The sequence below is a fragment of the Lycium ferocissimum genome, chromosome 1 (assembly GCF_029784015.1).
Source record: "Lycium ferocissimum isolate CSIRO_LF1 chromosome 1, AGI_CSIRO_Lferr_CH_V1, whole genome shotgun sequence".
NCBI classification, from domain to species: domain Eukaryota; kingdom Viridiplantae; phylum Streptophyta; class Magnoliopsida; order Solanales; family Solanaceae; genus Lycium; species Lycium ferocissimum.
Genome location: NC_081342.1, coordinates 719,404 through 731,855, shown reverse-complemented (window position 1 = coordinate 731,855; position 12,452 = coordinate 719,404). Strand labels below are relative to the sequence as shown.

General features: G+C 36.9%; 1 protein-coding gene across 4 annotated transcripts in view; it reads left to right on the top strand.

The window, feature by feature from the left end:
* Positions 1-12,452, top strand: part of LOC132029234 (histone-lysine N-methyltransferase ATX2-like) — a 37,207-nt gene that overhangs the window by 6,866 nt on the left and 17,889 nt on the right. The window contains exons 10-26 of one of the 4 annotated variants that reach the window (XR_009407983.1): positions 1,103-1,273; positions 1,771-1,908; positions 2,074-2,121; positions 2,845-2,962; positions 3,041-3,106; positions 3,198-3,259; positions 3,860-3,916; positions 4,384-4,452; positions 4,570-4,768; positions 4,955-5,236; positions 5,543-5,604; positions 5,727-5,804; positions 6,706-6,801; positions 7,920-8,023; positions 8,100-8,246; positions 9,643-9,692; positions 10,051-10,171. Coding sequence is in view for 2 of the 4 variants with exons in the window: in XM_059420289.1 (XP_059276272.1) it covers positions 1,103-1,273; positions 1,771-1,908; positions 2,074-2,121; positions 2,845-2,962; positions 3,041-3,106; positions 3,198-3,259; positions 3,860-3,916; positions 4,384-4,452; positions 4,570-4,768; positions 4,955-5,236; positions 5,543-5,604; positions 5,727-5,804; positions 6,706-6,801; positions 7,920-8,023; positions 8,100-8,241 (1,692 nt within the window). In the remaining 2 variants the exon portion in view is untranslated. Of the gene's footprint in view, positions 1-1,102; positions 1,274-1,770; positions 1,909-2,073; positions 2,122-2,844; positions 2,963-3,040; positions 3,107-3,197; positions 3,260-3,859; positions 3,917-4,383; positions 4,453-4,569; positions 4,769-4,954; positions 5,237-5,542; positions 5,605-5,726; positions 5,805-6,705; positions 6,802-7,919; positions 8,024-8,099; positions 8,247-9,642; positions 9,975-10,050; positions 10,172-12,452 lie in introns of those variants that run through there. The other 3 variants (XR_009408027.1, XM_059420289.1, XM_059418801.1) reach the window with 3 other exon arrangements.

Genomic DNA, 12,452 nt, shown 5'->3' with positions numbered 1-12,452 from the left:
CGTAACGTCTCCCATGAACCAAGTGAAACTTCTTAGCACCATATGTTGATTCCATAGATAGTTTCCTTGAAGTTTTAACTCTTAATAATTTAGCTTTAACTCTGGCCCCTGCTTGTAACTCAAAGAATGTGGCAATGGACGGTGGTGTACTCTTGATTAGTACTTCCGTTCCTCCTTTTGATCAGTAATATTGTTTATGGCTGCAAGATAAAGGTAAATAGTTTTATAACTTCCTTTATTTGCCGACAATCTCGTAAGCAAGGTCTTAAAAATGGAATCAACAAAGTTTACGAAAATTAAGGTCTTGAGCCTACAAATGTATAGAGCATGTAGATCAAATTGTAGATCTATTAGGAACTCTGTAACTTTTTGGAGGTAGCCGGCATATCCTTAATGCTGAGGAATACAGTCTTACCAGTTTCAAAAAAAAAAAAAAAAAAAAAAAAAAGGGTCTTGAGCGTACGAAAATAGGGAAAAATGCCAGGAACTTATGCTTCAATGAATTTGGATTCTGATGATATACATGTGAATCACCAGTCAGACTGATGTATCTTTTGTATGTCAGACTATGAACAAAACAACTTGTTCTTGCAAAACATCTTAGGCTTTTTTGATTAAATTCTATGGCATGCCTCTTCTGGTTTGACTTGGTGTGCAAAGTGTCTTAGTGGAATGCAATCGTGACAGGTCTGTCTTTGCTTGATTGTTTTAATTAAGCTCAAACTTGGTTTGATTTTACGTATGAGGCTCAAGCTTGAGCTTTGAAAGATTATTACCAGCTACCTTTCCGTCATCCTTATTTGAAATATGGGCTCTTGAACTGTTGAACTTGTGATGAATTGCCGAGTGTCTATGCTGGTGATTTTCTGCGTTTATCCTAACAGGGGTTAATGTGACACATTAGTATCTAGTTCATAAAAACACATGTTATGTTCTCTACCACATTAGCTTGTTACCATTTTCTCTCTTCAAGGGGAATAGCTGGTTGTTTTTGTTTTTCTTATCTGGCATCTGTTTTGCTTTTGTATAGGCATTAATGTTTAGGCTACTGATGTTGAGAGAAGCATTAATGTGAGTCACTGTGGTGCACTTGTTTTTGCAGTTTAAGGGATCTACACCATCTGCTTGCTGGAATAAAGTTTACAAACGGATGAGGAAGACACAAGTTGACAATTTTGACGAATCAGTATCTGGCGGTGAAAGTGAAAGGACTTTTGGATCGGGTTCTCATATGTTTGGCTTTTCTCATCCTGAAATTTTGAAACTTATAAAGGTATCTTAAGTTTTTCTTCTGTCCAATTTTGTTTTTATGGTGGTTTTGTTTTTTCAATTTCTGTTTACTGTCTTATTATTGAAAGTCTGGGCATTGAGCTCAAGTGACTTTGCAGTTGTTTTAGTACAGTCTTATTTTGCCGAGAGATGCATAGACAGGTTTACAGTTTTAACTTTATTATGAAGTGATTAGTTATTAATTTGTGTCAGAATCGAAGGGCATAGGTGCAGAAAATTGGTAGACGATAAATAAACAAGTTGATGGGCATTTAATTCAGGATATAATGACCATATGATTATGTATAACTGCTGACTGTAGAGCCATTATTTATACAATCCTGTGAAGATTACTGTTGTCTGGATTTTTCCATTTAATCTGTGAATGCCGAATAACTTTTATTTTTTTGGCAACTAACTTATTTGTATTGAAAAGCATTGTTCTATCTTTGGCTTATTTCTTTTTCTCCAGTTTCTAAAACATATATATTGCACTGCCAGGAATTATCAAACTCCAGGCTTCTCGCAAAATCATTGAAATTGGCGTCTTCGAAAAATCAAGGCCTGCCTGCTGGATATAGGCCTGTCCGCGTTAAGTGGAAAGATCTGGACAAATGCAACGTTTGCCATATGGATGAGGTTAGAAACTGCTTTTGTTTTGTATGCTCTTTCTTCTTTCAACTAATGAGTTGTTTTTGAGATGACTCTTTTGTTTATTTTGGTGTTCATGTTATATGATTAGTGAAGTTGCATCTTGATGATCCATAGCTTACTTTATGCTGATGTAGATTATTTCTCTTACAGGAGTATGAGAATAATTTGTTTTTGCAGTGTGACAAATGTCGAATGATGGTGAGTATACTCCTCTCATTCTCTCCATTCTTTTGGGACCGGAATATAGTAGTATCTTTTCCCTTTCTTCTTTAGAATCAGTGTTTCTAGCTTGGTAATTCTCTTACCCACACATCTGTTGCGCCGGATGTTATAGCTGCCGATTTTCAGTAAACTCTGCATGTGTGTGTGTGTGTGTGTGTATATATGTATGTATGTATGTTTTAATTTGTTATTGATCAACACGGCAATTTGCTGATCATGTCAAAAATGACTATTTAGCAACGGAAGCAGCCACTAATGCTTGCATTAGGTTGTCTACATCACACCCTTGAGGTGCGGCCCTTCCCCAGACCCTGCTAGCGCGTGATGCTTTGTGCACCAGGCTTTCCCTTTTACTTATGATGCTTCCATTTTGTATCAACTGAAAACTACAATGTTCCTGACATTAAATCTCTTGTTTTTCCTTTGAAAGATTTGTCTACATATTGCTGCCCTTTGGCACATGCACTTGGTGATCATAAAATATTTGGTGGAGTGGTCTGGATAAACTTATCTATCATTTGATTTGACTCTGTTTTACCTCCCAATGGGTGCTAGAACGTTTGTTACAATTTGCTATGCTGATTGACGTTCTTTTTTTCTTTTGATATTAGAGTGATACTGGTTGTGCTTTTAATTGTGATTGAATATTTGATTCCATTCTTCCGGGTTAAAATTCTTTGCTGGTGATTATGTGTTCAGGTCCACGCTAGATGCTATGGGGAACGGGAGCCTATGGATGGAGTACTTTGGTTATGCAATTTGTGTCGTCCAGGGGCTCCAGTAGTCCCTCCCCCTTGTTGCCTGTGCCCTGTTATTGGTACTTCCTTTTGCGTGCATTTTCACTCCTTTTACCCTGCTCTTTTCCTGACTTGCGTGTCTTATTTTAAATATATAGGCGGTGCTATGAAGCCTACAACTGATGGACGTTGGGCTCATCTTGCTTGTGCCATTTGGATACCAGGTATTATTTTTTCTTCTTTTTGTCACATTGCTGACTTCTTGTTGTTCTAGATGAGTGTTTCAGTTCACTGATTATCATTACCATGATTCAGAAACCTGCTTATCTGATATAAAGAGAATGGAGCCTATTGATGGTTTGAGAAGGATCAGCAAGGTACTATTCCAGTTTTATTTAACTTTCATCATTGTCTAAACACACTTCAGTATTTTCCTCTGTTGTTGTTTGCACCTGTAAAGGTGTCCAACCATGATTTGTCAGGAATCAAGTCATAATTGTCTATATGTCTTTGACTTAATGATGATGCATGGATATGACTTCCCCCTTGATTGAGCATGCTCCGTATGTTATATGGCTATACTATTAATAATTTTATGTACCCAAGATTGCCTTATATTATAATTACCTTGTATAGTGATAATTCCAGATTTCCAGTATACCCCACTTTCTTATTTTTAGCCATTATGCACTATAACTATTCTTAAAAATTTCTTGAAATCATAAGCTAGTTTTCACTTTTAATTCTTAGCAGTATATTTTGAAGGCACAATTAATTTTTCTAACAGGACTTTCAGAATATCTACCAGAATTACTTACAGCTGTCATTATATTAGATCTTGCTGATTTATGCAATTAATTTTCATTGCTTAATTATCAAAAGAAAGAAAAAGTCTTTTCTTGTGGAAGGCATCCACATACATAGGGTGCGCCGTGATTTCCTCTGATAATCTCTTCTTCTGTTATTGTTTTGTTTAGGATCGCTGGAAGCTCTTGTGTAGCATCTGTGGTGTTCCTTATGGAGCTTGCATTCAGGTAACCTTGGGGTTGTTTTTCATCCTAACCCCGTCTCAGTGTATTAGGAGATAACAAGCATAGCTTTAATTTTTTATTCTCTGTTCTGTTTCTTCACGGCCATCTTTCAAAAACTGATCCTTAGGACTTCCGTTAATTGCGCAGTAAAATAGATTCTGTTAATTGTGGCTTCTAATATATAATATTTAGCTCTAATTTGATAGTCATCGGCTGATCCTCTATCGAAATGGAATCTGCTTTCTTTTTCTGCATCTTGTTTATGAGTTCCGCCATCTCTCTCTCTCTCTCACATTATCTTTCTTCCTTCTTTCTTTATCCTTTTTTTTCTTTTCCTTCCATTCTGTATACTATTAGTTTGACCTTTTGGGGGAGGAACTGGCATCCATATCACTATGATTGAGTACTGCTCTGTATATATTTCTCCAGCTCACTTGTTAATTTATTGCCCTCCTTACCTTGTGATGTAGTGCTCAAACCATACATGTCGGGTGGCTTATCATCCTCTTTGCGCACGGGCTGCTGGCTTCTGTGTTGAGGTGATTTCTTCATATTATAGTGCTCAGAAGTGTTTTTTATGTATTTATAAATTCTGTGTTACCTTTTATCCTGTTTGCTATGCTAACCTATCTTCTGTTGATTTTAACATTTTATAGCTTGAGGATGAAGACAGATTGCATTTAATCCCTATGGATGATGATGAAGAGGGTCAGTGCATTCGGTTGCTTTCTTTCTGCAGGAAGCATAGAGCTGTATCTAGCGACCGTCCTGCTGTTGATGAGTGTGTCGGACAAAAAGCTTGTGGATATTCAGACTATACTCCTCCATCAAATCCTTCTGGATGTGCTCGCAGTGGTGTGCTATTCTTTCTTATTCTCCATTAGTAGTTATGCGTCTCAGTTTTGTTATTCTGTTATCTGCAATTTTATGAATGATATTTGGTTAATGCTTATATTGATGGCATCTTTTGGTACTATTTTCTGTGCGCAACTGTGAAGCAGAACATTTTATGATTCCTAATCTCTGATTGTCATTGAATAGAGCCTTACAATTATTTTGGAAGAAGAGGAAGAAAAGAACCTGAAGTCCTTACAGCTGCATCTTTGAAGCGCTTGTATGTAGAAGATAGGCCATATTTGGTTGGTGGCCATAGTCAGCACGATCAATCAAGCGACACATTATCTTCCTCATTTGCTGGTTCTAGATACAGTGTTGACCTTCAAAAGCTAAGGTGTTCACAGCTCGATGTGTCAAGGAGCATCCTTTCCATGGTTGAGAAATACAACTTCATGAAAGAAACCTTTAGAAAAAGACTGGCATTTGGTGAGCTAAATATATTGTATGCGTTAACTATCTGAAGCAAATTTGTGCTGTATACACCTGCAATCTTATTCTTATCCTTTAATTGTGCCTTTCATTGTCTGGGAGTTCTGTCGTGTTATTGCTCATGGTAGACATAGAGTAACTGGTTAAATAAAGCTGGAAGTAGATCCATTTGAATATTCTGCTATTCCCTAACTAGATTATTTTGCTAGCTGATGCTACTTTGAGCCTTCTTTGTACTCTTGGTATCACCACTATTCCTCATCTCAAGTTATAATTTATTTTTGAGATTGTCATTGCCTTCAGGGAAATCTGGAATACATGGATTTGGCATCTTTACCAAGCTCCCTCATAAAGCGGGAGACATGGTAATTCGTCCCTTTCTTTTTATTACAGCGATATGATTTGTGAGCAAGTAGCTATATTCATGCTTATATTCTTTTGTTTGAGAGTTTCAAGACCAAGGACTGACAATCCCTTTGCTTGATAGGTAATTGAATACACTGGAGAACTTGTTAGACCTTCTATTGCTGACCGAAGGGAGCATCTAATTTACAACTCACTAGTGGTGAGAACTATATCCTGGCTTATGATTTTGCATGTTGCTTGGTCATTCTTGTGGTTTCTAAATGGTCATCTTTCTTATTTCCATTGTAGCAGTTTATTTGTTTGGTTATTGAAGATATAGTTTTGAACACTGGTTGGAGAGAAATGTAATCTTTATCACTTCCAAAGAGTGTAATCCAGAAAATACAATATGTGCCCCAGCTAGACCGACCTTCCTAACTCCAAATAGCTCACTATTAGTGGGCCATTATTAGGAATGATTGGTGGAGAAGTACAATTGATGGCTGCAAACCTCTAAAATTGCATCTTCTGCATATGCCCCCTTTTTCGTGGAAACAAGGAGCATTTGCATTCACTAGAGGCGAATTGATATTTTCTAATTTTATGCTAAGCATATTTTTTAACCAAGACATGCGTAATTTTTTTTAATGTCAGATAACCTGATATTCTTTTTGAGGTGCTCTTATCTTAGCAAACATTGTGGGTTCATGTGTATCAGCAGTAAGGGTTACATTCCATGAATACCTGTAGTAGGAAATATGTGAGATCCATAAATAAACTTATTCCTAAGGCTTGAAAATTGTACTTTAAAAAGTAAAATTGCGTTGCTCCGCATAGGACATTTGGTCACAAAAATTAAATTGTTGGTAATCATGTAACTTGTTTTGGTCAAAGGTCAATGCTTAAGACCTAGTAGTTGGAGTATTTATTGAAAGATGTTAAGACACCTTTGTGCTTCATTTTTTGATAAATAGATCCTATGCACTTCATAAGCATCCCTTTTCGATTTTGCTTGGCCCATTTTTGTGCACTAGCTTGATGAAGGATCTAAGCTGCTTCAGTTAGTGATTTGGTGGAAAATATCTTGTTGCACCATAATATGCCATGATTTCTACTCTCAGGGTGCTGGAACATACATGTTTCGGATTGATGATGAGCGTGTTATAGATGCCACAAGGGCTGGAAGCATTGCACATTTGATCAACCATTCATGTGAAGTACGTAAAATCCTTCTTTACCTATTTCCCTGTTTCTTTGATGATTTTATTCTCTTGGGGGTAAAATTTTCTTTCCGCACTAGATGTAAAGCACCCGCATTACACGAACAAAGACTTCATCATTTGTTTTCTGCAATAAACATGGGCCTGGAAACAGACTTGTGGAGGGTCTTTTTCAATTGAGTTGACAAATAATAATGGTGTATTATTGAAACATCTTTATTAATACATGCTTTAATACATATTCTGTACTTACAAATATTATTCTGCGAGATTACATACGCACAGATGCATATGCATAAACGAAGCTTAACAAGCTCATTGGAGCTTATCACGCACAAGATAACTCCTTATGCTCTGTCTCCTCAATAATGTCTAAATTCAGATTCATCTTTTAATGGTTTCAGGATTTGTTGTGACCTTAGATCCCTGAGAAGGATAGAATGTTTTCTTTTGAAAGATTAACTTTAATTATATCGGGGAACAACATTTGTTTGTGAAGTAAGATTTCCTGTTGTTTTCCGGGGAGGAACAGACAAGAAGTTCATCCATTGTAGTTGAAGTAGTTTCAATACTTCATCGATTTTAGTATTCTTATAAGGACTTTAAGATGGCATGAGAATGCTATGTGCTGATATATAAGCCTTTGCCTGACATGTCAGTTATTAATCCCTCCGTCCCAATTTATGTGACACTCTCCTTTTTAGTCAGTCCAAAAAATAATGACACCTTTTGAACAATTTGACTTTGAATTTTCCATTTTTACCCTTAATAAAGTGATTAATAGCCACAAGTATCTATTGGCTTATTTTAAAGCACATGTTTCAAAAGTCTTCTGTTCATTCTTAAACTCCGTTCCCAGTCAAACGCCTTCAGATAAATTGGGATGAAGGGAGTACTTTATGTTGTTATGGAGTGGGATCTAAGCATAATTTATCATATGGGTAAACACATCTGGATTCCTGGTTGAGATCCAAATATATGTTTCATTGGCAAGTTAATGGGTTTATTCAGAAAATTTGCTACAATGGAAAATGTATTGGTGGTTTTGGTTGTTCGTAACTGAGAAGACATTCTGTAATTGAGCTCCAATTTCACAACTGTCACTTTTCGTGCAGCCAAATTGCTACTCAAGGGTTATAAATGTCAACAGTAATCCACATATAATCATATTTGCCAAACGAGATATTAAACAATGGGAAGAACTGACATATGATTACAGGTTTTTCCCTCATCTTACTCTAGTATTTTATCACTCCCATATGTTGTGTGCTAAATTGTATTTGTTCATGTGGCAGATTCTTCTCTATCGATGAACAACTCGCGTGTTATTGTGGGTTCCCAAGATGCCGAGGTGTAGTAAATGATACTGAAGCTGAGGAACGAATGGCAAAGCAGTATGCACCACGCAATGAGTTAATAGACTGGGGAGGAGAATAAAAGAGGTTTGTAAATCTGTTGTTGCTTTATTATCCATGAGTGCAGATTAGCTCAATCTGTATGACGGTGGTTATTAATTTGTCATGTTGTTTCTATTGTTTTTCGCGTATGTCAGTTCTGGCTAGTAATGATATACAAAGTTAGTAGCATGAAAAATCAGGCTGTTCCATTGCAGCTCTTTGAGAAGGACTTTGAGAATAATCTGTTCATCTCATCCTATTCTCTACCTCATTGACAACTCACCAGTACACTCTTTTACTTTATACTAGTGTGTTTAGAAAATAATATGGAATTTATATTAGATATATAAATGCCATAAAGCTATATAATAAGGGAGCTATCACTAGTGTGGGAATAGTCGGAGACAAAAAGAAGTTTCCTATACTGTGGGTTTACACCAAAGTTCAATGTTGGCTCTGTACTTGTTTACCCTTGTTATGAAGCTAGCAAAAGTGTCAACCCAAAATCTTGACCTATGGAAAACTAGTCTAGAGAGCAAGAATTTTAAGTTAAGTAGAAGCAAGACTAAATATATGCATTTCGAGTTTAGCTTAGCATAAGAAGAGCGAAGTTGATGTGAGATAAGATAGGATTGTGGTGCATAAATGTAAACACTTTATATATCTAGGCTCGATGTTTCCCAGAGGACTGTTTGATAGATGAAGACGGCACACACAGGATTTTGGATCGGCAATGTTATGGGAGTGAGCGAGCCTTTGAAGTCCAACATATCCATAAGATGATGAAATGAGTGTGTCTAAGATGGAAGTGGGTCCATACAAGATTTTAGAAATGATCACATTTTGCAAAATAAAAGTAGAGAAAGTCACTTGAGATGGTTTGTCATGTCTTGTATTGAACTGTAGATGCACTGATTCATAGGTGTAAAACCATACGTGATTGAGTTTGTCTCGGAAGAAACTACATTTCCTATAAATTTATGTTGACTCGGTGCAAATAAGGGTAGAATGCAAGAAAATCCATTTAGGCGGTACCAATTAGTTGTGATTAAGGTTTAGTTCCCTAGGAGCCTTTTACTCTGGTCACAGATTTGATGGTACTACATGCTAGATGGTTTTTTTACTGTCAAATCATATTATCAGAGATTGCGAGAGAGGAATCATTTTTTTCACGTCAGTCTATTTTGATTCCTAGGGCACTTAGGAACATCAGTGAGAGTTCTCTTTTCTACCTTTTGTTATCTTGGGTTTTGGTGTCTTCTTGTGCACTGCCCTTTCCGTAGTCGTATTCTGGTTCGTCTAGCACATCAATTCATGTGTCTACAAAGTGCCGGTTGCTTTGCTGAAAGCAACCTCATTCGTTATCTAGTTCATCAACTTTTCACTCATATCATCGTCGTCGTGTTTTCCATATACTAATAACAGTTTACCTCTTGTGCAGAAATTCTCCCTTCGAAGTGACGCGTCTTTGGTCGCTTGCTCCTTCTTGTGGTATTGCCGACTTCTACCTGGTTCAGATGCCCGTATATTGCTCCAGGGCTAGTGATTTTCTTCTGCCTTTTGTACTAAGGCTTGAGTTGTTCTGGAACTTCTTTGCGGCTTTATACATTCCTCCGCTTCTCATTCTGATCATGGGTGTCTCTGTACAGAATTGCCCAATTAGTCTGTCTATTCTTTCTATTCACTTATGTCTTCCTCAGTCAGTACCCATACTGCCTAATTCTCTAAGAAATTTGAGATGTTGTCAATGCAATGAAGATGCCATTCTCTGAATCTCGAGCCTTTTTTTTTTGCGGGTGTTGATCAACCATGTGTACAATTTTAAGCCTCAATTTTCTTCAACATCCAGGAGTAAAGGCCTCAGAGTGGGGAAACGACTGGTTGAAGGAAATGCGTTTTCTTTAGCTCATAGTTCCTTGAATAATCTCCTCTCACCTCAGAGATATGTAATTCTGATGAGAAGTTAGAAGGTAATGAGCTTTCCTTAGGCTGTAGTTATGATATAATTCATTGTCTAAGCATTCATCAGGAAATATGCATCGTGCATGTTGAACCAACATAGCACATTTTAGGGCAAACCATAACATTTTGAAGGATATAGTGCCTTGCATCTTTGTGATGACAATGATGGATTTCAGGATGAACTATGGGTAGTAGTAGTCCGTTTAGACTCTATCCGTCCACTTAGTCCTTCTATTTTGGTCCAAAATATGTGTCCACTTACATAATCAAGAAGGAATTAACTTTATTTTTCATATTTGCCCCTATTTATAGGCAAGAGTCTTACTAATTTAGGGTAGTTTAGTCAAAGTACCTATTTTTTTCTTTCTTTCTAGAAGGTAGTGTTTTCTTATAAGTGTTTTCTTAAGGGTGTGAAAATGGCTGAGTGGACAGTTATTTTGAACCGGAGGGAGTACTATTTTGATTAGTCTGCAACGGGTAATTTCTTGGGAGGGAAGTTTGGGTGTGTTACCGTTTGTAACTAAAGTTGGGCAGTTGGAGAGGTATGCTTCCTTAGTCCATTCTTCCTCTACTATGTTTTTGTGCTAAGTTAATAAAGCTAAAGGATGTATAACAATACCTTCCATTTGGTTGGGTTTTCATTCAGAAAGTATTAGAGCTTGAGTGGAGAAATCATGTAGTTTGACTGGAAGTTGTCCAAAGGCCAAGGACCGAGATTTGTCAAAAGATGTTGGTGCTTGAGAGTTTTCCTGGTACTATGAAGAACCTTGCCCTCTTGCCAGATTGACGAAGAACATGTTTCTTCTCGCCGCGCACTAGTAGGAGTAGAATCTCTTTCAACTTTGGAAGGACAAGTAGACTGGAGATTCTCCTTTGACCTATTCCTAGCATTACAACTAGTACCTATAGTTGAAACTTCACTTTTCAAGTAGGTAGAGAAGGGATGAGGATGACCTAACTGAGACCAGTGAAAATGGGGAGACTCCTAATGCGAAGTTCTGTTAATGATCCTTTATTTCAATCTACTTCTGTACTTGTTGTATATGCAGCATCTTTCCTTTTGGACGTGACAAATGATAATATTTCATACGACTCACTGTTTTTAAAAAAATTTCTAGTTATTTAAACAATCAACTGAAAAATGTAATTACACCTCCAACCCCACCCACCCCTACCCACTCTCTACACCTACCCCACCAATACTAACTACCTTTGTCATCACAATCACCACCAGTCCACCACTACCACAGCCCCCTCCCAACCCCCAACCCACCTACCCACCCACCTGCTCCACCCACCACCCCATCCCACCACCACTAAATAGTCAATCTTAAGTTAAGATATACTCCTTTTGTTTCAACTTATGTGAACCTATTTTCTTTTTAGTCCGTGCCAAAATGAATGACCTCTTTCTTAATTTGGAAAAAAATTCACTTTATGAAATAATTTACAACCACAAAAATATTCAAGACTTATTTTGAACCACAAGTTTCAAAAGTCTTCACTCTTTCTTAAATGTCGTGTCCAGTCAAATGGGTTCACATAAATTGAAACGGAGGGAGTATATGTATTTATTGAGTAATACCTTGAACATGGGATTCTTTGAGATTTCATTCAATCTATTAATAATTTGTATGCCCTTTTGCCATCACAACCATCACCATCACCACTATTAACCACCACTGTCGCCAACCACAAGCTGCCACCACCACCCACCACCCACCACCTCTAACATCACAATCACATTGGTAACCACCACCATTGGCAACCATTGTTGTCAGTCGCTATCATACCTACCACCTCCATCATTATAATTATATCAACCACCGTTGTTGCCACCGCTGCTGCGGTAGATGTCACCGTTACCACTTACTAAAACATAAATGTTTTATTTTTTCTTATCAAATAATATTTTTATCTATTAAATTTATATTTATTTTTTAATATTTAGTTACTTTTTATTTGAAATGTATATTTATTATGTTTAAATAAATACATTATGCACATTTAGACGTGTATAAACAACATCTTAATCATTCCTACCACATTTTAATCTTAATGAAAACAAATCATTAAGACGTAACCTAAAGTAAACATATTAACATGACAAAAACATATTCCCAACTAGTTGGTAACGTCTAGAGATTTTTTCTTACATTGTACCTTATTTTTCGCTAGGCCTGCATGGATTTCAAGAGATTGCGAGTCTTTCGAAATAATTTTCTTCGATGTAATTTTAGGTCTACTTGGGCCTTTTAAAACATAAATGTTTTATTTGTGTTCGGAGTG